Source organism: Plutella xylostella, chromosome 15 (genome assembly GCF_932276165.1).
Source record: "Plutella xylostella chromosome 15, ilPluXylo3.1, whole genome shotgun sequence".
Classification (NCBI taxonomy): domain Eukaryota; kingdom Metazoa; phylum Arthropoda; class Insecta; order Lepidoptera; family Plutellidae; genus Plutella; species Plutella xylostella.
The window spans coordinates 224,269-248,408 of record NC_063995.1 but is presented as its reverse complement, the minus strand read 5'-3'; the positions used below and the strand labels follow the sequence as shown (position 1 = coordinate 248,408).

At 42.8% G+C, this 24,140-nt stretch overlaps 1 protein-coding gene across 2 annotated transcripts in view; it reads right to left on the bottom strand.

Moving 5' to 3' along the window:
• LOC119691239 (vegetative cell wall protein gp1) overlaps window positions 1–21,357 on the bottom strand; it is a 31,153-nt gene extending 9,796 nt beyond the window's left edge. For both annotated transcript variants that reach the window (XR_007267067.1, XM_048625684.1), the window contains exons 1-4: window positions 20,979–21,357; window positions 20,362–20,423; window positions 17,601–19,384; window positions 1,526–1,729 (exon numbers count right to left, since the gene is read on the bottom strand). Coding sequence is in view for 1 of the 2 variants with exons in the window: in XM_048625684.1 (XP_048481641.1) it covers window positions 1,526–1,729; window positions 17,601–19,384; window positions 20,362–20,401 (2,028 nt within the window). In the remaining variant the exon portion in view is untranslated. The remainder of the gene's footprint in view (window positions 1–1,525; window positions 1,730–17,600; window positions 19,385–20,361; window positions 20,424–20,978) is intronic.
• Between the last annotated feature and the right edge of the window lie 2,783 nt (window positions 21,358–24,140).

The window sequence follows — 24,140 nt, the reverse complement described above, 5'->3', positions numbered from 1 at the left end:
TGCTCTGATGTGGCTGGAGAATCCGAACTTGTTTAATATTATTAAGGAATCATATTCTTTGCCTTTTTATCGTTGTGAGGACATCGATCGATATTAATTAAACTTCAAATAACGGAAAGGTAACGTTATTGTCTCCGAGATATTGATATAAGCACTTGGTATTAGAAACATTAAAACATGCCTATCATTCCGTGAGATAAAACATAAATGTATCTCCTGCAGAACACTGTGCCCGGTGGCGCTGAGCGGCAGAGTGGCAGGTGGTGCCATCAGGTACCTACTCTAAATACCGCTACTGTACACGCCACAAACGTGGAACCGATTGTTCGCGTTTGTACTGTACCATCACACCACGATGAGTACATTCCCTGTGATTGCTCGCCACAGCTGGGCGGGAGGCAGGTGGCTCATTACGTTTGTTGGAATGCATCGCTGATGTACACACGTAACGGAACTTCAGTTAATGTTTATAAGGTGAGTTTACTGTTTTATAGTGTGTAGGAAAACGTCGCGTAGGTACATCTTTGTATTGACGACTATTTTTAAAAGCAATTAATAATATGCGAATGTTTACATAATATGCGATAATAAAGTGGTAACGAACTGTACGCATACAGATACGTATAATAATAAATAATACAAGTGAAGTTAGTTATCTATGTTATAGCTACGGCCCGTCCACGGGTCAGCGTCGGCACGTGGCGATACACCAGCATAACTAGCTATCTACTATTCACTACGAACTGCGATTGCTTTCCACCAACTTGTCCGCTGTATGGAGATGACTACTTAATACTCGTAGGCATCAAAGAGACGACAGAGTCAAAGGGCGACGGAAATATTTATTCAGTTCGTATCGTATCAAGATATGCTTAGTAATGTGCATTCATAAATCATACTGCGGCGGAATTTCTAAATATTTCTTCCCTATCTCATAACACATACATTATCATAAGTATTAATGTACATACTTTTATTGGACAATTTACAAAAGTAATTATAATCAGTCAAGTGGACCTTTGTATGAATAGTGCTCCAAGGATTTCAAATCTGTACTTTCTCATATGAATGTGAGAGAACACATGACAGTCAGTTGTTTATTCCCGGCAGTGAACCAGCAGCTCCGTGAGACAATGACCCGGCGACACCCGGTGGCACCGCTCCGAGTCGCTGTGAGACGTGAACCGTGACACCACGTCACTACTAGTCACTAGGCACTACAGCCGCATACGACGGTATTTACGGAATGTTACGTGTTGCATTCCGTTAGTATAAACACGCACTATCTAATTCTTCAGATCCGATTACAACTACCTATATGTAATAGGGGTGACCAATTTGAATAAATTCAGTAAGTTGTCATATCGGCCCCTGATAATATTGAAAGCCAGGGTATTGGGTTAGCGAGCGCATTTGCGGCGTCAGATTAACTGTCAATCACTGACTGCTTTGAGTGCGCAAGTTGTTTGAGGGACAGTTCCCTCGTCCCTCGGGGGGTCCCCGTCCAAGCCAGTTGTGTACATACCTTGAGCAGTCGGTCGCGGTTGGTCCTGGCCAGCAGCGAGGACTTGCCGTTGATGAGCACGTTGTCGTTGGTGAACCGCACGGCGAGGCGCTCGGGCTCCCCCGCGCCCCCCGCGCCCCCCGCGCCGCCCTCGTCCGAGTCCGAGTCGGACGCCGCCGCCGCCGCCGCCGCCGCGTCCAGCACCACCACGCCCGGGTCGCCAGGCTGTGGAACGAGTTACGATACATTTATAGATGTTATAAGAGGCTATGAGGGTTGGTGATCTAATGTTGTTTGGTATTTTTTGCTAGTGTTATGATATGAAATCTGGAGGACTAAAAGGGTTACTGTAGATAAACGAAGTTGCTGCCTGATGCGTTAACCACGGCCTCTTTCTCACTGGATTGAATGTACTATTTTTGTAATAAAAATTTGCCAAGTGTGAGACTTCACCAAAAGGACAAATAAGAAAAAGTATTATTAGCTATGTATGTATAAAAATAAACATCCTTACATGCATAATACATGATTTGGATTTCATAACCAATGTAAATAAACCTACACATTAATGAATATTTTTATAAGAGAAAGAGATCAAAACCGGTTGATTTTATTGATCAGACGAGTGATGCACAAACAAGAATGTTTACCTTTCCAATAAGCTATATAGTGTCTCTATAAATGAATCGCCACGATATTGCGGCCTATCTCTCCGTCGACAAATAGGGGAGCAGTCGCTCCCAGTCTAGATGTGTTCTTGTTTTTATTGCGGTTCCGAGGAAGAAGTTTCCAGACCGGTTTGTGAAGAGTTGTGTGAGTTGCGTCGATAGAACAAAGTCCATAAGAAGCGTCACCGAGTGATGCAGGCTGAGTAAGGCAGTGACAAAAACGGATATAAACATTCACATCCGCTCCTGAACCGGTTGATAATTGTACTTATTCGACGATTCATCTACTTTTTACCTACTAGTTGTTAAAAATATATGGTAGTACATAGAAATCTTATAAACCAAGACTATTTTGATAGGATACCACAAGGCAATGTCCTAGGACAACTCCATTGTATAATCGACATTGACGTTTATTTTCATTATTGAATCTTGTTCTGATGGTGAGTCTGGTGCCTGTGACCGGGCTCCCGGCACTCTACAGCAGCAGCGAGCAGCCCGCGCCGCGGTCACCGGCCGTGTGACCGCCCACAGAGATGCGTTACAGTTAAATCTCAATTATGAAACAGCACGGAAACTATTTGCGACTGTGACGTCGGCAATTTAAGCCGCTTTAATTGACACCTTTATTACACTTTCACTAATCTAAATCGTCTACTTAAGTAATCTGATATTAATAAAACAGTTTAATGTAGCGGTTTCAATTTGAATTAAAAAAAAAGTTGGGTAATGGCAATGAAGAGACGTCATAAGTTCTACGAACAGCGATTCTACACGAACGTGACAAACATGATATGAAACGCCGATAAAAACTGCAGAACAGTTGAGAAAAAATCGTCATGGCATTAAAATACCTAATAAGCAATAACATTTATTGAAATACAGCGAGTGTTTGGCAGTTTTATCACGAGCCCCAGATAATGCGGATTAGCCGTCGCTAATTACGATAAGGACATGAGGCCGGAGGGCTTACAGACACTCTCCGCGACGCCAAACAAATGCCAAGTGGACGGACAAATAACTAAATAAATAAAGATACGAAAATAAGCCAACCTCACGCAGTTTACCGCCGTAGGTACTACTGTACGTGTCTCGTGCAGGCCAGCCCAGCTTTAGCAACGATAATAGTGCGACCAATATGGAAGTAGAAATCATAACCATTACAAATATGTAAATCCGACAAGGCCGCAAGAGAGTCAGTGTGAGCAACCTCCTGAATATACGCAACAAACATTACTTATGGAAATCAATAACTTAGAAAATACATTATAAAAACTGTGCCAACATCCTCGCGGATGTGTCAGTTAGTAAACAAATTAATAAATTGCCGGCCTGAAAACGGAAAGTATGAAAAAACCAAGTGGGTCGTAATGAAATGCTACGAGCGGGTTTCTGTTTCCGAAACTGCTTCATATTTGCATGGAGCCGCGCGGCCGTGCTTGTAAATACTTTACATACCATAATTTAGTTAAATTAAATATTGCATACCTACCTAATTATTGCGATTTATGAAAAAACTAAATAACTATTTATTTTTCTACATTTTGATATGTATGTAAGATAGATCCTTCCGGTCGCAATGATAACTGTATTTTATAATGGGTTGTATGTTGTATGATTTATAATCTACAAGCTTATTATAATATTTTTCAGATAATGATTATTATTCCTTATTCCTTATAAGTAACTGAAATTTCAAGAAAAAGCTGGTAGAAATTTCATGCAGTAAAGGTCCGAGGAACAATAAAAAATAAATATGCCATGATAACAGGGGATTACTTTATCTGAACAATATTAATAGCCCAGGCTTATAGATATTACAATTTTGATATGACGTAGTTACACTATTAAACAAAAAAATATTTATTATTTAGTAGACAACCATTCTATATCCGCTTATTTATGTATTCTGGTAATTTCCATCATACTAAAACTTTAGACATTCATAAAGAAAACTACAAAGCAAGTGGTTAAGTAAATAGTGTAGGTTGTGGTTGCGGCCGCGTCGCTGTCGCCACGGCGAGTGCACTTTTTAATCCACACGCATTGCCGGCTCTTGTGCGAGTCTGAATCACGATCATGACTGCCGGCCGTTTCGGACACACTCTTCATTTAATTGTCTGTCTACACTTTTGTTTTTGCATAAATACTTTCAAGAATGTCTCGCGAGATTCAAGCCTCGCCAAGAGATTCTAGTTTCAATTAATAGGTGTAGTTCTATCAAAGCTTATCATTTGACCAATCCTTTATGTATTTATGTTTCGAACTAATGTTGTTCTATCTATCGCAGTTTATCGGAATGGAGGTGACAATAATCGAGCGATCTAATCAATTGTAATCAGAAGAGGCGTGTGGTGAGGAGCGTCCTCAGAACACGCACGGACAGTTGCGCAAGAGTGCGGTCCGGGGGCGGGGGTGCGGGGGAGCGGGCGGGGGTGCGGGGGAGCGGGCGGGACGGGGGCGACTACCACTGGACACGATTGGGTTACACATTCAGACAACCGATGACGTTATAATATTGATGAGCATGGTGATCACTAATGATAAAAATACCAAGTTCCTATAGTTGATCGGGATCGGGAATGAACTAGAGCGTGTGAAGTGTAACAAGAAATACTTTTTCCTTATTGTCGACGCAACTATTAATGTTGTAGGAATTATGCATAAACATTAACCCGCTTCCTCATTACATGAGGAATTGGCCATAAGCACAATCTAAATTACACAGCCAGCGGCAGCGGTCAGGTGCTCAGATCCGGCGCGGCGGCGCCCTGTTGTGTCTGTAGCGCAGTTGTTGTCATTAACTAATAATGCACATTGCGGCCAGTTGCCCCGCGCTGACCCCTCAATTGCTCTACGTAGTACATGGCGGTTGACCCGCACACCCGCGCCGCGGCGGTCGAGATGCAATCTGTAGAGATTGCGGACCAGATCTCCGTGTCCACGTCATAAACAACACATTTGTCTTTACTGACGCTATACATGCTCCTACGCAGCTCATTGATAACGGTAACACAGAGCTAACAAAGGTGTGAGGATAAGAAAGAACGAAAGGCACATCTAAACCTCTAATCCGTTACCATTGAGCACTGTCGATCAATCTTGTCTTAAGCTGCAGTAATTGTGAGTAGAATGAATCAAGAGCTTAACTCTCTAAGGCATTACGTGGGTTTGAAACTTTGAACCTGGTGTGGTGTGTTGTGGAGTGATGAGCGCAGTGAGTCGCGGTGTCGCGGCGCCCGCTCCGTTAGCTCGCGACATGCTCGGCGCACACGCACCGCTCATTTAGACAATCTAGACTGTTATGTAGTTAGCTAAGGCAGTGCTTTGGATCATTATCGCAGGAGGTCAATATCAAACCGACTTTTAACAGCTTCCGGTGATTTAAAACGTGGGAATTAATTCACTTCTAATAAACAAAACGCAGCGTTGAGCCTTTAGGAATAGGAAGATCTGGGTGGATCTGGTAAATTAAAATCTACTACTTCTACTACTTATTATATCCTCCTCATTAGCAATGAAGTCCACCAGTACCTGGTCACGGCGGTGACATCGACGCTCGGCGAGTGACTGGCACTCACCGTGAACTCGACACGGCCGCAGTCAACAATAATATAGATATCTGGAGATAAAATGGCCTTAGATTCTCGCGTCTCCATTCAAAACTTTAATTCGGAACAGTGTCCCTGTAGAAATTCCTAAGCTGGTTTCAATTAAAGTACCTATATAAAGAAATTTGAATTCCAAGCATATCTCCGGATTCACAATTAAACTTAGCAGCCTGCCCTAAAGAGACAAAAGGAAGGAAGAACATTTCTGAATAGAATAAAATTGAGAGTTAACAAGAGTGTTCTTTTGATACGTTCAATTGGACCAACTATTTCCAATATCTTGGAAAATATCATCTAAAGGAATAGTGAGTCAACATCAAAGTTCCGTGACACAAAGAGCAACATTGACCGGCCGTTTGTGTTTGCTTGTCCAGTCACCGCTCGCGCTCCGCACAGACATTTTCAGTGTGATCGAACTGCAGCCCGCGCACATTCAATGCACTAATGCTTTAGACATGTTCGTCTGCAATGAATAATGTACAGGAAGAGATCGGAAACGTGCGGCACATGTCTTGGAAAGAACTCCTACGGGGCTGGAAATAGGGACGGTACGGCTTGTGTGGTGTAATCCTCCACAGTAGTGAGACGCTCAGTGCGGCGTCACGTAGGTCAATATTGTCGGGCGGCACGCGCCGCCCGCAGACGCTGGTGGAGGAATGGCCACCGAGTATTTGCTCACTTCGTATTCAATCCTATTCATGGACAAACGGAAATCTTGTGAAGCTGTGTGCTCTGGAGATCCCGTTTCGACGTGTCAACACGAAGTCACATATCGGGCCCGTGTTACATTCACGACTTCGCGTATGAGTGAACTTTTAGAGGGCCCTTTTATCTTCAGTTTACTTTGTCCAATGGAATAAGTAAATTCACTTAGTGTTTTACGACGCTTATCTTAACTGAATGAACAAGCATGATAAAACTAAGTTTTTACAGAAATTTCAAAGACTTTGTAACTATAGGTTTCAATAACATTACATTACATAGGTAGTTGTTGGGTCATTGATATTTATTTCTAATAAGATTACAATTACAACTGTATCAATCAGTATGCGACTACACCTAGGTACAGACACAACTAGCATACAACTATAAAAAATACTTTATTGTTCTTATATGAAAACTGTTCAATTCACTATGAGTTACGTGTCGTTGGCATGAGATTTGCGTGTAAGCACAAGTAACAAACACAGCAAATTGTGAAATGTCCGCTTCAGCATTTTCAAGTTGGCCGGCAGCGCGCGTATTGATCGTGGCGATTGCAACAATATAAATAAATGTTATTAGAGTGGGATCAGACACGTGGCGTCGGTGCAATACCTACATGTAAAACTTCGCTATGTGGCGTGTAAACTGTTTCATAAGTTCATGAGGCGGACATGTTTACGTGCGGCATCCTCTGTGCACACAGTATTGTATGCTGACATCTATTACAAAAATATACAACACAACACTTTTCAGTTAGAATAGTGAATGATGTTATTCAAGCACATTTCACATTCAATTATTTTTGCATTGTTTGTATGAAATTACATCAGAGTGCAGTGTTGCGAGTTGCGATGGACCCTGTCGCGTTGGGCAGCTTCATGTTTTATAGCGGAATAAAATACGATGAACTTGCATCAATTGTTTAATGATATTACCACAATGGACGCTAAGAAAACGGTAAAGTATATTTCAAAATCGTCGTTTACTGTCAAAACTCTCTTTCGTCAACAGCTTGTGGAAGAAGCTGCCAGATGAACGTCGATGTTCCGGAGGTGCTGCTGACGGCAGATGTCAGCAGCCCCGCCCGCGCCGCCGCCGCCGCTGACACGGCAACCAGAGCGGAACCCGCGACGCTACGGGCGCAGCTCCATCACATAACATTCGTGTGCACGACTGTACGACTGTACGTACACGTATGTAGACAAGTGGCACGGCGCTTCCGGATACTGTTTACCCGGTTTTTGCGCGACTGTTGCGAATCAAACGACATGACATAAATCCTACTCCGGGTAAAGAAAAGTTATTGCAGCTATTACTTCCAAATAAACAGATAAAATTTACAGGTGTAGAGTGTTTCATCAGGGATAACACTTAAAACTTCACAAACATAAATGAATAACTCTCTACATTAGTAAAAAAATAAGCGCAGTGTAACTATAATAATAACTAATTGGTACTAAAACAGTCGTAACCGTTTCAACTCTCTAGTTATTTGCAAAGCAACTAATGGACTCTTAACTAAATATGATTTTAGTTCAAACGCATTAGTAAGCTGTCAATAAAAAAATAGTTTAACTTTCGTTTTCGCCTCGCAAGTTTATTGATGATGGCGATTTCACTACGCGAGGTGCGTACACATGACTGTGTGTGTGTGTGCGTGGTGCGGGCAGGAAGTGACGCGGCCACTGATGACATCTAAATATCTATTATTTAAACTTGTATGTGCTATTTAGCATTTCAAGTTTCATTCACAAACTGGCTGACAAAGCGTCCTCTGTTAAATTAAACAAGCCAGTGAGTCTCTGTAAAAAGTTATTGTAAATACAATGATTGGTATGAAGGAAGGAATTTGTTCCTAAGTTAGTGTCAGAGTTCATATTGGCCAGCTGCAAGCTGTTGCCGGTGGGCATCGTGAGCCGTGCTCAATTGCTCATTCATGTAAACGTTTTCTACATATTATAGTACCTAAATGAAATACGTGCTCGGCCAAGTAATAGATATAGAGTTGAAAGTATTTTATCATTCGATAAACGCTATCTGATTCTGATAAATATTATAATATATGAAATATATATACGAAGCGGAAATATAGTGTTATATTCATATATCTATTAAAAAAATGTAAGTATCGTGTTTATAGAAGTTACAGTCGGTTTTCATGAGGTCTTAACAAAGCACCACCAGCCCACATGATACCGCGATTTTGACGTTTTGAATAACATACTCGTTGATTTAGGTACAAAAATCAACGAGTATGTTATTCAAAAAGTCAAAATGTATAGCAACCCATGTTCTATAAATACGGGGTACGGGTCACGGTTAGAACCCCCGTTACAAATGCAGATCTAAAAAATTGCGTAGTGGTTAGTGAGCCTGACTACTGAGCCGATGGTCCCGCGGGTTCGATTCCCGGCTGGGGCAGATATTTGTTCTCGGGTCTTGGATGTGCCCGTAGAATGGCAATAGGCCCGCCCCCTATTACATTGGGACTAACATAACACTCTGGCGAAAAGTGGGTGCAGCAATGCACCTCTGCTTACCCCGCAAGGGAGTACTTTAGTACAAGGCGTGAGTGCGTGTTTTTTTTTATACCTAAGTACATATTTTCCATGTAGAGTTAAATCTATCGTCCTCCAGCAAAAGCACTAGCCTCTAGTTTAGAAAGGAGTGACAGATCGCATCGCCGACACTTCCAACAGCTTCTCAATAAAAAATGAAAGCAGTTCGCAATCACTCGCGCTAACCCACTTGCACCGACACGGCAGTGTGCGAGGGCGGCGGTACGCACATCTCATCCTACTGAGATATTTGGCACTCGTCAGGCGAGTCACGCGAGATTTCACCGCAGTCCACCAGACTCACAGTAATAATATGTATTTTGATGGCAATATCTGATTAATTAAACAAAGCTTGCCTTCCTCGAAATCTTGTATACATAACACCTTACTGAATTGAAATATGGCTTCTTAAAATAAAATTAAAATTCATCCAGTCCCATTACACGTAATTATTCGTTGAATTTTACATCAAGTACATAAGTGATGTGGCTGACACGCCGGCATGCAGTGGGCCGGTTCCCACAACAGGAAAGCCACTGAATGCAACAGAACAAAAACAATGTGCCCCGGCCCGAGCTACCGGACAGGGGACCAACCTCCAGCACTCGGGCAAATAGATGCACCCTCGTGAGATGAGGCGAGTCCCACATCGCATATGGCGGAGCATCATTTAAGGAAAAAACATTGCAAAAGAGGTCTGCAGATGTACTGAGCTGAGCTACAACCGGAGCTCGAAATAAGTAAAATGTTATTATAGTATCATAGTGTATTGTTGGTACAGACAGACTACTATGTTTAAAGCAATTGTCCTTATGAAAATGCCCTCAAGCAAATTAGGAATGAAACTAAAATGATTTCTCGTCGAGATAACATCGCGGAATCATACTCACGGGTAGCGACACGGGTCGTTACATTCACTAACATGCCCTGAATTAAATAATAGGTTTAATAGATGGTTCTTCAGGCAGCTACGTTGTTTTTGTAATTAATATTTTATACTTACACATAAAAATCTAGTTAAAAAGTGTTATTAAAATCGCGCGAGCCTTGGGTTATCTGTGTACAAGATCCAAGTGAGATTATGGCAAGTTCATACATAAAGCTGGCAATGTTATATATATTATTGTTAATTTAAGCCCTAATCTATCATTAATACGATAGCCTTAATAGAGTTTCACTTTACACCCATATATTATTAATGAGAAGGACGGTCGGTGAAACTCATCGATGCCCTGCCACTGCCAGTGAAAACGCTCGCTTTCAAACCGTCCTTACCTACAAATGCATCAACAATGATATCGTCATTGTCACATACACGTTAAGACTTCTTAAATATGACTAGTTTACAACGATACATCTTAATCTTATCATCAGTCTGTGATTTGTCTGGAGAAGCAGTTGACTAAACTATTCCGACTGCCAGAATTCACTGGCGTTCAGGTTGGCCCGGAGTAATATAATGAATGGAGTATATAATATAGCAATATAATAATATATAATATAGTTCCCTCGGCTGGGGAAACGGCCCAAGGGACAGGAGCGCTCTAGGTGTACAAAGCGCTGCCGTCATTTGATATGGGAATGCGACAGTATTTCAATGCCAAAACATGGCCTTATCACGCCGCTGTCAGTTGGCACTCAAACACCTTATGACAAAAATATAAATGGATAAAATTTTGATTTAAACAGTCATTAAGCAAGTCCTCAATTTCTTATAGTAATATAGTGTGTTCAAGTGTAACTCTTACAAGGCACTACGTAAGAGCTAAGTTGTTGCCAGACACAGCAGACACTTCAGCTGTGGCCACACACGTGTATGTTCTAAGGTTTCCTCGCGTTGGCACAGATTTCAGCACCCGCCGCCGCCGCCGCCGCCGCCACCGCTGGGGCTGTCATCATTAATTACACCCTGATGTCTGAAGGCGCGCTATGAAACCGGCGTGAAGGAAGTTCGTTAAACGCTCTTCCGCTCAATTAGGTGAGGCTTCCTCCACGGTAGAGGTAAACTGTTGTAACCAACACTCTCTAGTTCTACATTACATTAATAGTTAACTATAATATTAAGTTCTGGATGGCGAGCGCCGGGTGTGAGTCTGCTAGGAAGAAGTCTTAGCATTGGACGAAAGTTACCTGATTGAAAACTGAATAAACATTTTGGGAGATAACAATTATAGGATTAGATATTTTATACATAAGCATTTGATTTAAAATGTGAAGGTTTTTGTGCAAAATGACACTCTTGGAAGGCCAAACATTACATAAAATTTGTGTAAAACGCAATACAATGCAAATGTTGACATTTTCAACTGTGTAGGTATATACGTGGAAGAATTCCGCTGACTGCCACACATTCCCAATGCTATTAATTGGCATTCGATTGCGAAATCACATAATCGATTCAATCAGAACATAGTCCAGTCGGTGGATGAATTTTCAAACTCCCGCCACAAACCACAATTACTTATTTCATCTGCATGGGAGCGGTTTTGTGGCAAAAAGCGATTGTTCCCGCAGCACTCGAGTGCGAGGTTTTGTTAGATAGTGGTAGAAAGTGATGTGGTAATTATGCGGCTGCTTCCGTCAGCGCCGGCGGCGGCGGCGGCGGCGGGTATAATACTCGTATAACGTTATAAATACCGCCATGTAACACTCATATCCGTATTGATAGTCTTGCCTGACACAATATAGGTACAATCCTTACCCCGGTAGGAAGCCACTAGGCACTAACCGTACCTGTACTTTTTACCATATTAATATAAGTTTCATTTGATTAAATTCAGATAAATGAGAGATAAATGAGATGTATTCTTAATCATAATTATAATAGGATCATAAATTTCTTTATATAAGACAGTTATTATGGATATCTATAATTCAATGCAGATTTATTTCCGTGTGTAAATGCTGCTTGATTCAAAGGATCTTTAAAATGAATGTCATTGAATTCGGAGGCGCAAGGCCGCGTCTGCCGCATTACATTAGTACGCTATAACCGTAACACATCTAATTAGCTGCCTTTTTTTTACCTATTAGTCTCCATATGTTAGTCCGTTACCCCCTCTGACTCACGGCGGCAGTTTTTGCAAGTGATCCGAGCTCTAACACACAGACACACACACACACACACGCGCATACACTCGCTCTAACAATGCTAAAATAATTAGCCGCGCGGTAAACGACCCACATATTATGCCTAACCGGCTATCATAACGGGGAAACTGTATTTACTTTGGATTTATGACAAATTGCTAGAGGTACTTTAGCCTAGAAACCGGTTCCATAGACATAAATGGTACATTTCTATAATTTTATTAAGTTAAGAAATATCAAGATATGAGGTTGTTTTATAATTAAGTCGTGGTTGATTGTAAGGAGCGATGGCTTGATAACAATAGGCACGTCGCGCGCGGCTCGCCTCAGCCTTGACTTTCAATCGTGACCAATGAAAGGTGTTCATTGGTCGACACGGCGGCCGGCGCTGCGCGCACGCATCACATACTCCACTAGTCATAATAATGAATAGTGTAGATTATGGAACCTAAATTTTATAACGGCTTCGGAGAACTTTACGCCAATCTATAAAGGAAATTTTATTTAATAAACCAAAAAACTTTACTTGCACGAGACAGACAATGACTAATTTAGCTTTACGATCGATAAACTACTTGCATACACCTTACACGGTCCACAACGGATGTTGGTACCAGGACAAGCCTAGTTGTTTGTTTATTTATAGTAAGTAAAGTATGTAATAATCTGTATCAGCCAGTGACGGAGACTTGCGGAGCGGGTCCAGGTTCCCACAGCGCAGGCCCAGGGAGCCCACTCTAGCTTGGTTAAAAATGAACGAACGAGAGCTGTCATGCAATCAGTATGTTTAATACAACGAGATAGAGCTCGAGATACCGCAGCGGCGAGCGCTTTGAAACTTAAAGCTAGAGCCCCTTGCCGAGTCTCCCGCCACCTGTCGCTTCGCTACAGTTTAGTTTTTTTCTCGTCCACAGAGCAACAGGAACAGGTGGCGATGAACAAAGAGTTTGATTGTAGCGCGCAGCCTACATTATAATGAAGAGTTACAATTCTTCTTTTTTAGACTTTGTTTCTTTGGGACAATGGACAATTGACTTTTTTTACTATTACATATCTACAACTATCGAGTGCAAACTCTATTTAAATACATTGAATTAATTTACGTTCATATTCATTTCAAAAACATTGTAATATGGATAGAAAAATACAAGATGAGTCCGCGAAATCGTTCGTTGACCTGTTGCGCAACATTCTGATATGCAAAAACAGTATTTCTCAGAGAAAGTCCCCACGTGCGAGCGTCGAGCGGAGAAACCGATCTCCGAAACTAATCAACACCGCGCCATCGGGCCCGCCGGCTTCAGGTGACGACCACGTTGATCAGGTCCACTGATGAACTAACTACTTCCTACACACTTTACTTTACGAGGAAGGACGATGTCGAGGAGGCAGCTACTTACGCTTCGTGACCTGTGTCCAATGTCCAACAGCGGACATTGTTGGCCGATCGGCAGGGCAGAGGAAGCGAATAGGGTAACACGGTCAAGGAAGGTGGTTCACGCTATCTCATCATGATCCGACTAACGGGAGAAGCTGTCATCATCATCGTCAATAAGCTGAGATAGAAAGTATGGGTCCGTGCCCCGCCCCCGCCGCGGCGGTATGTTAACGAATGTGACGTGACCCCAGCACACGTCTATCTCTTCATAATAAAAAAGCATTTTATTTTACACGTATAATTCCTACGCCAAACAAACAAAAGCATTTTTTTCACTCACGCTCGGTTCTTTTATTAACCAATAATTTCATTTCTAACAAACGACACTCCCAAAAACACAACCCGAGGGTGTCGTTGGCAACTAATACTTAGTTTTTTTGACATTCTACAATCATTAAAGATACGGTCTAGACCGCTAATTCTTCGTGTGATATAAAAATGTGACATACATTTTTGCGGTTTATATTTGGAGTTAATTCATAATTAATAGCTAATTCAACAAGGTCAATTAGTTGATCTTAGCTGCCGAATTTGCAATATCATATTATACATATTGTAGAAATATTTACACAACGGCCCAACTCTTTCCCTGTTTGACAAAGCTTCGAGGTGCCATATGCCATATCTATCTGAAAGCCCTTTCTATTTTATAGCATTCCGCATCAGCCAGTGGCCTTCAAAGTGTGAGATAAAATATTGATGAGGAAATGAAAGTTTAACTCAAGGTTAGACACTTTAGTACGTTGCGTGTTTAAAATCTGATGACCAATTTAAAACAAGTTTTCATAAAGAGAGTTCACTTGCAACATCGACTACACAGGCGTGTCTAAGCGAGATTTCTAATCCATTTCCTGTTTAAACAAACTAAATTACAGCGTGTAATCAGCGTCGCAGTAGACAGAAAGATGGTAATTTTGGCTTCAGACAAATGATCCGCGTAATGACGCTCCGCCGCCCGTGAAATATGCCGCAGCTCAGCCCGGGCTGGCGGACACACTCGCAGCACGAGCCGGGATGGCGGACACACTCGCAGCACGAGCCGGGCTGGCGGACACACTCGCAGCACGAGCCGGGCTGGCGGACACACTCGCAGCACGCGGCTTCCACATACCACTACTTCCCAAAAAACTCCTACACCCTACTACCGATGACATAAAAATATATTACTAGTTAAGAAAATGATTTAATAACACAATGAAATGATATAATAGATGAGCTGGCTCAAAAGCAGGCGTTGTCTGAGTCTCGGTTCCGTAGACACATGCAGCGGGGACATCGAGAATGTATTATCTATGTCTATGATCTTTGAGATAGCGACAATGAAATATATTTTTATAAACAACCAATGAGCTGGCCCGTGCCAGTTAATGTTTTTGAAGTAGGGCGCTATTTGATGTTATCTCGGTGACCATCATCACTATCAGCTAGCTAGGATTGTTATAAATAATATTATATTTCAATTACCGCTTAACAGTAGCGTCAATAAATATATATTATATCAGGGTGTCCACTCAGAATGCTCCAAAAAATTCCCTGACTTTTCCCTGACTTTCCCTGACCATTTCAGAAATTTTCCCTGACCAGAGATCAAAATCAACAAAAGCTTGATTTGAAAGTTTTCCGTTCATTTGTTTGCACTTATTAAAAAAACTTCGACAGCGTAAACTATTTATAAAAAGTGTATAAAGTATATATCATGCCGAAAGAGACGAGAGTGACTCAGACAGATCATTTTAAAAACATAAAATTCAATAAAAAAAACTTGCAATTCCATACAAACTTTCAGGTCAGGTTTAGAAAAAAAAGCGAGTTCCAAAAACTCGTAGAACAAAAGTTGTTTCGAGTGACCCCCTGAGTCACCCCGTTTCGGCTATGTTCACCTACCACTATTGCAACATTCTGTATTGAAAGCAATGATAATTAAGTTTAAATTAAATAAGTACCTACTTGATTTTTTTGTACAACAAATACAAAAATACGTTTATTTGGCCATAACGTGCAATTCTTTTTTGTATTTGCAAAATTGAGAAATAATTCATATTTTTCAAAATGCAATTTTACTTTGGAAAAAAGTCATTAAGTTTTTGGAAACCCAAGTGGGATCCACCGTTGGTTATTATTGCAAAATACGTTAGTTAGAACTATTTAAAGCACACTTATTGATGGTAGGATTAGTACAGAGTGCTTTATAAGTAAGGCTCCTCATTTTTTTTAAAAACGCGAGGTTGGAAGCAGGTAGATAAAATAAACTTTTAAATTTTGTATATAAAACTTGTACTAGTGCCAGGGGTATAGTTAATCTTAGGGCCATCAAAACCGAAATAACTCGAATAAAGCGTGTTAGCTTTGTAAATAGAGTACTTAATTTATTTAATTAAAACGAAACCGAAATCAAATATTTTCGTATGGGCGCGACGCTTTAGAAAAAATCATTAGGTGCCGCGTGGAGGCACGTCTGCATGCGCTCCCGCTGCCAGAGCAAAGTATGAGAATTTATCGATGAAATGAGTGCCGATACAGCGCGTCTGCACCAACACGTTATATGGCGGCTTATTTTTATCACAAACTACTAAAACTCTTAAAACAAAAGTTGTTCAGAATGGCAAGCTGAGTCACACTCTTTTGGAAGAAATTTAATTAAGGGGACATCATTTAACTATTTAAAAAACTATGAACTCTGTCTGGAATCTGGCTAACGAGATTTTATTTTATGACTTATGTATTTTACGTTTAAAATAGAAGAAGAAAAATAATAATTATTTAAGCAAATAACTACAAAAAAATGCTCTACTAGTCATTTTTCCCTGACTTTCCAGGTGGCCCATCAATTTCACTGACTTTCCATGACCACCTTGAGCTTCCCTGACTTTTCCCTGACTATCCCTGACTTTCCAGAAAGTGGACACCCTGTATATGTATATTATAAACAGTCAACAGTGCGCTAATTAATTCCGAATGCGTCGTAAACACAGATAAGAGCGAGAGGTCAAGCAGGAAGCCGATAGGGCCGATAGGAAACAAGGTATATTGTGTATTTGTGACAGTGTCGCCACATCGGTCTCATACATAGGCGGCCCATGCCGGATTTTTCATTATTTCTACTAGTACTAGTAAAAAAACTAGATACTGAATTTTAAAATTGGCTGTTAGCTTGGAACATGTGAGAGCCGTGAGCAGTCCGCGGCGCCCCCGCGGTGTCCGGTGTGAGCAGTCCGCGGCGACCCCGCGGTGCCCGGTGCTCGCGCTAATCACATTACTGATAGCAACAGCTGAGCGACGGCACCGCACACTGATAATACAATAGGCCACGCGCCTAGAGTTATTACCATCAACTCACTTGACAGAGACATTGATACTAATTAATAGTTAATACGTTTAGTTTTCTGGACATGCACGTAATGAAGTCCCCTATAAAACCCATCACTGGAGTGGACAGGCCCCCACGATCATCCCATTACTCGTAATGGAGTGTCAATCACGCCGCGCCGTGCGGGACCCGGCTCTGGCCTCTCTGATGAGGTACACAGTTTGCCAACTATTGTATAGAGGTATTATTTCATCAAGAGTTGTAAACACAATCAATAGGCAGCAACATATAGCTGTTGTATGTATTATTATGTTTCGTAGTAATAAAATAATTAGAAGTAGTAAAACATGGAATGTGGTGTATTAACCTAAGCACAGACATGTCAGTGACAGTAATTGATGGACCGGCTCTGTGCTGGATGTGTGTCGGATATTTATAGTCGCGGGGCGCGGGCGGGGGCGGGCGTGTTGTAATGATCAACGGTACAAGATGTAGTACCGGGGACCGGGACACGTTATTATAGATTATGTTACATGTAGTCGATCAGTCGCTAATTGCAATGTACAAGGTTCAGTTTAAACAAGATTAACATGTTTATGTAGTCTAGAATAATCAAAAGGTAGTTCAATAAAATCGATAGCATCGAGCTGGCAATCTTGACCGCTGCCGCCAAGACCCTGGCAGCAGCGGTCAGGAATGCAAGCGCGCGGGGCACTGACCTTGAGCTTGTCGCGCTTGCTGGCGCGCAGGATGACGCCGTCGTTCTCGATGTAGTCCGGCACCTCCGCGCGCGACGAGAAGTTGAACACCACGGACACGGCGGCGGGCGCCCCCCGCGCCGCCCCCGCGCGCCCCCACGGCGCCGGCGCGGGCGCGGGGGCGCGGCGCTCGCCCGGGCTCCAGCCGCGCTCGATCTTGGCGGCGCTGATCTTGCACGCCTTGCCGTTGACGCGCGGCTCCCCCGCGCCCCCCGCGTGCCCGTTCACCAGCGGCGCCACCTCCGCCGACGAGCGCTTCTCCGCATCTCTCATCTTGTTCATGAAGGGTATGTCGTCCAGAGAGGTATTCTTGTCCGGTGATGTCGTCTTTTCCACAGTGGAGCTTTTGTCTGGGCTCACAATTCTGTCCGAAGTAAAGGTCTTGTCCAGCGGCGACATTCTGTCAGGAGACAACACCCTGTTTGATGACAATATTTTGTCAGCAAAAGTTATTTTGTTTGGAGACAGGATCTTTTCATGAGTTATAATTTTTTCCGGAATTATTATTATGTCTGGTGCTATTAGTTTATCTGGTGACATGATTTTTTCTAGAGGGATGATTTTGTCTGGAGAGATACTTTTGTCTGGAGAGAGACATTTGTCTGGAGTTATAATTTTGTCTATAGTAATAATTTTATCCGGCGATACAACTTTGTCAGGAGAGACCATCTTTTCGGGCGATACAATTTTGTCGGGAGAAGTAATGTGGTCCGGAGACTGTGTCCTGTCGTGGGCGCGATCCGTGGCGTCGAGCGAGGCGCGGCGCCAGGGCGCGGCGGGGGCGGCGGGCGCGGCGGGGGGGGCGGGCGCGGGGGGGGCGGCGGGCGCGGGCTCCGGGCTGGCGAGGCGCGGGGCCGGCTTATCCAGGCGCAGGTGGTCGGGGCGCGGCGGCGGCGGCGGCGCGGCGGGCGGCAGCGGCCGGATCACGCCCACGCGCCGCGCCAGCACAGGGTTGGTGGCGGCCAGCGGCGGCGGCGGCGGCGGCAGCGGCGCGCGCGCAGCGGGCGGGGGCGGGGTCGCGGGGAAGGCGTAGCGCGTGGTGCTGCCGGCGCGCGCGATGCCGTCCAGCGCGGCGCGGGGGACGCGGCGCGGCTCGCCGGGCGCGGGGCTGGGCTCGCGGGGCTCCAGGCCGCGCACCACGGCGGCCACGCGCGCGGCCGGGGCACTGCCCCCCGCCCCGCGCCGCCCGCCGCTCCCCTCGAACTTGCGTAGAGCGGAGCGCACGAGGTCGGGCGGCGGGCGCTCGGCCTGGCGCAGCAGCGGCTGCGGGCGGCGCGGCGGGCGGCCGGCGCGGGGCTGGCCGGGCTCGGCGGGAGGCGCGTCGCCGGGCGGGGCGGCGGCGGGCGCGGGGGCGGCGGGCGGCGGCGCGGGCGCGACGGGCGAGGGCGGGCGGCGCTCCAGGCGGCTGAGCGCGTCCACGGACCGGGCTCGCTTGACGGAGTCGCGGCGCGGGGGCGGGAGCGCGAGCGAGGCGGGGCGCGGCGCGGGGCGCGGGGCGGGCGCGTCCAGCAGCTCGAGCGAGGCGGCGCGGCGCAGGGAGCGGCGGCGCGGCTGCTCGCGCAGCGCCAGCGACAGGTAGCGCGACTGCAGGCGCTTGACGATGCCGGGCCCGTAGCGCAGGTCCTCGTCGTCGCGCTGCGGGGGCGGCGGCGGTGGCGGCGCGGGCGGCGGGGGGCGGGGCCGCGCCAGGCGCCGCTGCAGCAGCTCCCTCTTCCACTGCGGCACGCCGGCGCCCGACATGCCTCCTGCACATACCACTAAGTTGAGCATGCAGGCTGCATAAAACCAACTACTTACATACTAAGTACTTTTTAAAATGTTTAGAACCTTTGCACTTAGCTAAACCACCTGGTTAAACTTAAAAAGTGTAAGGGTAGGTTGCACCATTTAACTTTAACTATTACAAACGTCAAATCTCTTGAAGATTGATCTCTCTCGTCAAGGGATTTGACGTTTGTAATAGTTAAAGTTAAATGGTGCAACCCACCCTAAATGTACAAAATTCATGAATTTGATCTGAAGCTTGCTATGGTATAATAATCAGCTACCATTAAAGAATTATACCTATTGGGAGTGGGTGCATTGATGTACTTCATTAAATTTTCAGCATTTTAAGCATTTGGTCTTCCTTTTTTCAAACAAAAATTGCTCAATATATTGGCATTAACCTACATGAAATATGTAATAAAATAGCAAAAATAAATAAACTTGATGCTTTAAATCAGATGAGGAATGAGTAAATGAGTGAGGCTGCCTGATGAATCTGGATCTTCTGATCATTGCATGTTTTATTTAGGAAACTATCTAGAGCACAGTTGTTGTGTATGTAAAAGTGATTTAGATTGTTATCACTTTATTCAGTGAAGTTGTTGAAGGTAATTATACCATGTGTGTGTTGTGTAATTATTATTATTTAATGCTTTATTTTACATTTATGTAGGATAATAATTTGTCATGATGAAAATAAGACAGAAACTTTAATTTTAAACAAATAATTGAAGGTTTTGATACCAGGGTATTTCCATATCATCATGAATACTTAAGACAGTGTTTAACAGCTGCTTAGTGCTGTCAAACTCCTGAAAAATCTGTCTTTAAACACTAGTTAAACAATGTTGAAAGATTTTTGTGGTAATACAGAAATTTTAAGTTGTGCCTTCAGAATCATTATGAATGTATAATTTAACCAATATAAAGAGTGTGTGTGGCACCTATCACTCACCGAAGTCCTGCGAACACTCGAGCATGGTCTCCACCATCATCCTGCGGCCGGCACTCCGCACGCTGCCACACAAGCAAAACCAAACGTAAGCTCAAAAAAAATAAAAAAATTTACAGGCAACTATGCAAAACAAAACAATATGCAGCTTCTAAAACTACTTTATACTCTGCCAAAATAATGTCACGTTAAACACAAACCAGATGAAGCTTCCAGTTTGCAATAATGTATCACTTCTTTCATTTATAACTTAGATAATAACATTAACATTATTTCATAATTCAGCTGAGTGTTTTGTTTCAAATTTATTGATTGATAAGGCTGAGTCATGTCTACAATCAGCCCCGATTTTTCGATAGATATGTATGACTGTGGCATACTTTAATACAAGCTGATACATCTAGGCCTACAATAAGTCTGTTAATTTTAGATTTGAATTATGTTATTCGATTTTATTTTTTTATGATTGCTGAACCCGGGGTGTGCTGACCCGGCGGCGGCGGTGTGACTGCTGACTGCACGCGAGCTGCAGGCGGCCGGGCCGGCAGCCGGACGCGTCGGCATGCACCGCCGCCGCCGCCGCCGCCATGCCACCGGCATCCCACCCACCGAGCACTCACCTGCTAAATATCCATCGGCGTCGCAACAAAACACGTCTTTCATAAATCGGAAAATCTTGCTCGTCTCACACACCTGCCATTATCAATACTCGGCACGGAACAATCAACTCCAGCAACAACAAAAAAAATTAGAGTGCAACACACGCATTCAAATACACTGCGAGAGGCGATCGATTTTTCACTTCCACTTCCCCGCTCGTTACTCACAAATAGGTATCACTATTTACTTATAAAACTATTACACTGCAAATCCAAGTATTTTTAGTCGTAAGATCTATCGTATTTCTTCGAAAATAACTACATTAAAAAAATTATTCTGTTGAACACAACCACACGTCGCAAATGACACAATGACAGTTGACAACTGAGTGAGTGAATGAATGATCAACCATAAAGGAAAGGAACGAATGAACGTCCGTAGAGCTGAGTGAGAAAAAGAAGGGAACTGTGTAGAACGGTGATTTTTACTCTACATCTACACTCTTGTTAGGTCTATGCTCTTGTTATAACAAGGTATACTGACCAATATTATTATAAATATACTGACCAATATTATTATAACTATACTCACCAATATTAGTCCATGATATTGACTCGACTCGTCACTGTTAAGACCAAGTAAGGCGAGTAGAGTTTTGGTGTAGAAACGGAACTTTTTTTTTGAGCTAGCAGCCCTATTTCCGGTAAAGTTAATTATTTATTTATTGGCACGTCAACAGCACACACTATAGTGCGACAAACTTATATGTTCCGGTGAAAGCTAACTAAATTGATCCATATCTCATTATTTACTAATGAATTATACATTGATATAGATAAGATGGGTTTATTGAAACCACAAGAGCGAATAACCACTACTAGCAAACTTAAAATCTTATAGAATGAAGAAATATTACACATTTACATGAACTGTCACCGGAACAGATAAGTTTGTGGCACTGTACAAACATTGAATTAAATGTAAGTTTATAATAATGTACCTAGGTCCGAAGTGTGCACACATAACAGACATGCACAGCATTTACAAATAATGTATTAAATTAAATTAGAAAATATAGGCAAAAGACATGCAATATTAATTAACTATAATAAGACATAAAATTTATACAATAAAATGAAAATAAAACTTTATACACAAACAAAAAAATAATTAATTAGTATAAATTATGTAAGTTTAAGGGCCGGTACAGGTGACATGCCCCGCCAAATTTGGGTTTTCAATGCTCTTCACACAGCACACGCAGTGACACGCACACATGTAAGTTTGCACAGGGGGTCGATAAACTTTTACTCGCCAACTTTATTGACAATTATCAAGTAGTGATTTGAGGGTAAGTATAATTTTTAATTACACTGGTAAAAGCACCAGGAAAGAGTAGAAATTAATAGGGGTGCCACTTTTCTCCATACTCGGAACCCGATTAGATTTCTAAACAAATGTGGTATTTACTTGTAGAAAGGTAACTACAGATTAAAGTGTAGATAATAAGTTATACGAAGGGTATACTAAGCCGAAAGGGGATGACTCAAGGGGTCATTCTGAACAACTTTGGTTTTACGAGTTTTGCAAATTCGCGAAAAAAAATATTCGTTTTCCATGTTAAAAAGTCACGTGTCAACAAAGTTTCTATGAAAAAGGTTTCTTTTTTGTTAATTTTTAAAACTCGTAGAACAAAAGTTCAGAATGAATCCCTGTCTCACTTGTTTTTACCCGACTGCCGAAGGAGGAGAGTAATGTTTTTCGATTGTATGTATGTATGTATGTCTTATGGTAGCAGAATAATATTTTTTCTTATTTTTAGGGTTACGTACCTTAATTTAAAAAAAGCAAAAGCTCTTTGTTGTCCGTCTGTCTGACTGACTGTCTGTCACCGCCCTTTTTCTCAGAAACGGGTAAAGATACGGGTAAAGATATCAAGCTGATATTTCGCATAGATATGGGGAGTATCCCAAAAATAATAATTGGGGGACTCCCTCTCCCATACAAGTAAATTGGGGCTGATATTTTTTCCGGTTATTTTGATGGTGTTGGTAGGGTATCGGGTTGTATAGGGTTGAATAGGTCTTTTAATATAATAGGTATAAAAAATGTTAAAATATAATTATTTTGCTTTTACCCTTAAATTTGGGGCCCACGGCATAGACAAATCCTAATTAAAAAAATGATTGACAATTTTACGTTACGAATGAATTTAGTAAACCCACTAAACCTAACTAATCCAGAGGAAACTTAAAATATCTCTCTCTCTCTCTCTCTGAAAAACATACTTAATAGCCCAAACTCGATGCTTTTAGCTATTAACATCTTTGAAATAAAATTCAGTCACCACCGTGTTGCAGCCCTCATCAGATCCTCACGAGACCATGCCTCAACCAGCACCATGAGACTGTGTTTTTGAATCCTAACCTAATGTTCCTACGTATTATCAGCACTTAGATCCATTCGCTATATTCGTGCTCCTCATCCCAGGGCCGTGGGGACCGGAGGCACGTCAGCTTTTTAAAGACATCAGCAGCAGACTAATATAAGTCTCAAAGGACCCTAGGGCTGGCTTTTACCTCGCACAAAGGCTAAGCATCGCTATACAGCGGGGTAACGCGGCCAGCGCCTTGGGTACCCTACCCGACAGTGGCAGCGATCTGGCCAGCATCTTCTTTTTAGTTTAATTTTATATTAGTTAGTTTTAGTTAGGCATTAATAATTATAATTTAATCAAGAAGTACTATGTAACAAATAAAAACATTATCATTTAATGTATTGAATATACTATAAGAATTATGCTTCCTCAATTTCAAATCAAATTATGTTGGTGTCATAAAAGTTGAAAAAGTGCAATGACAACCAATGTGCAGTGATTTTGTATCTGTACACGATAAGATCGCGAGCTGTCAGTGCTGCCTAAACCGACGTGACCCTTCTTTGGAGGCCACCGGCCGACTGAGTCATAGAGAAAAAAATAAACAATTCTGAAAAGAGTGCCATCTCGAGGAGTTTTTTGTCATCCTAACTAATATTATAAATGCGAAAGTAACTGTGTCTGTCTGTCTGTCTGTCTGTCTGTCTGTTACTCTTTCACGCAAAAACTACTGAACGGATTTGAATGAAATTTGGTATACATACGGTCTAGACCCTGGGAAAGAACATAGGCTACTTTTTATCCC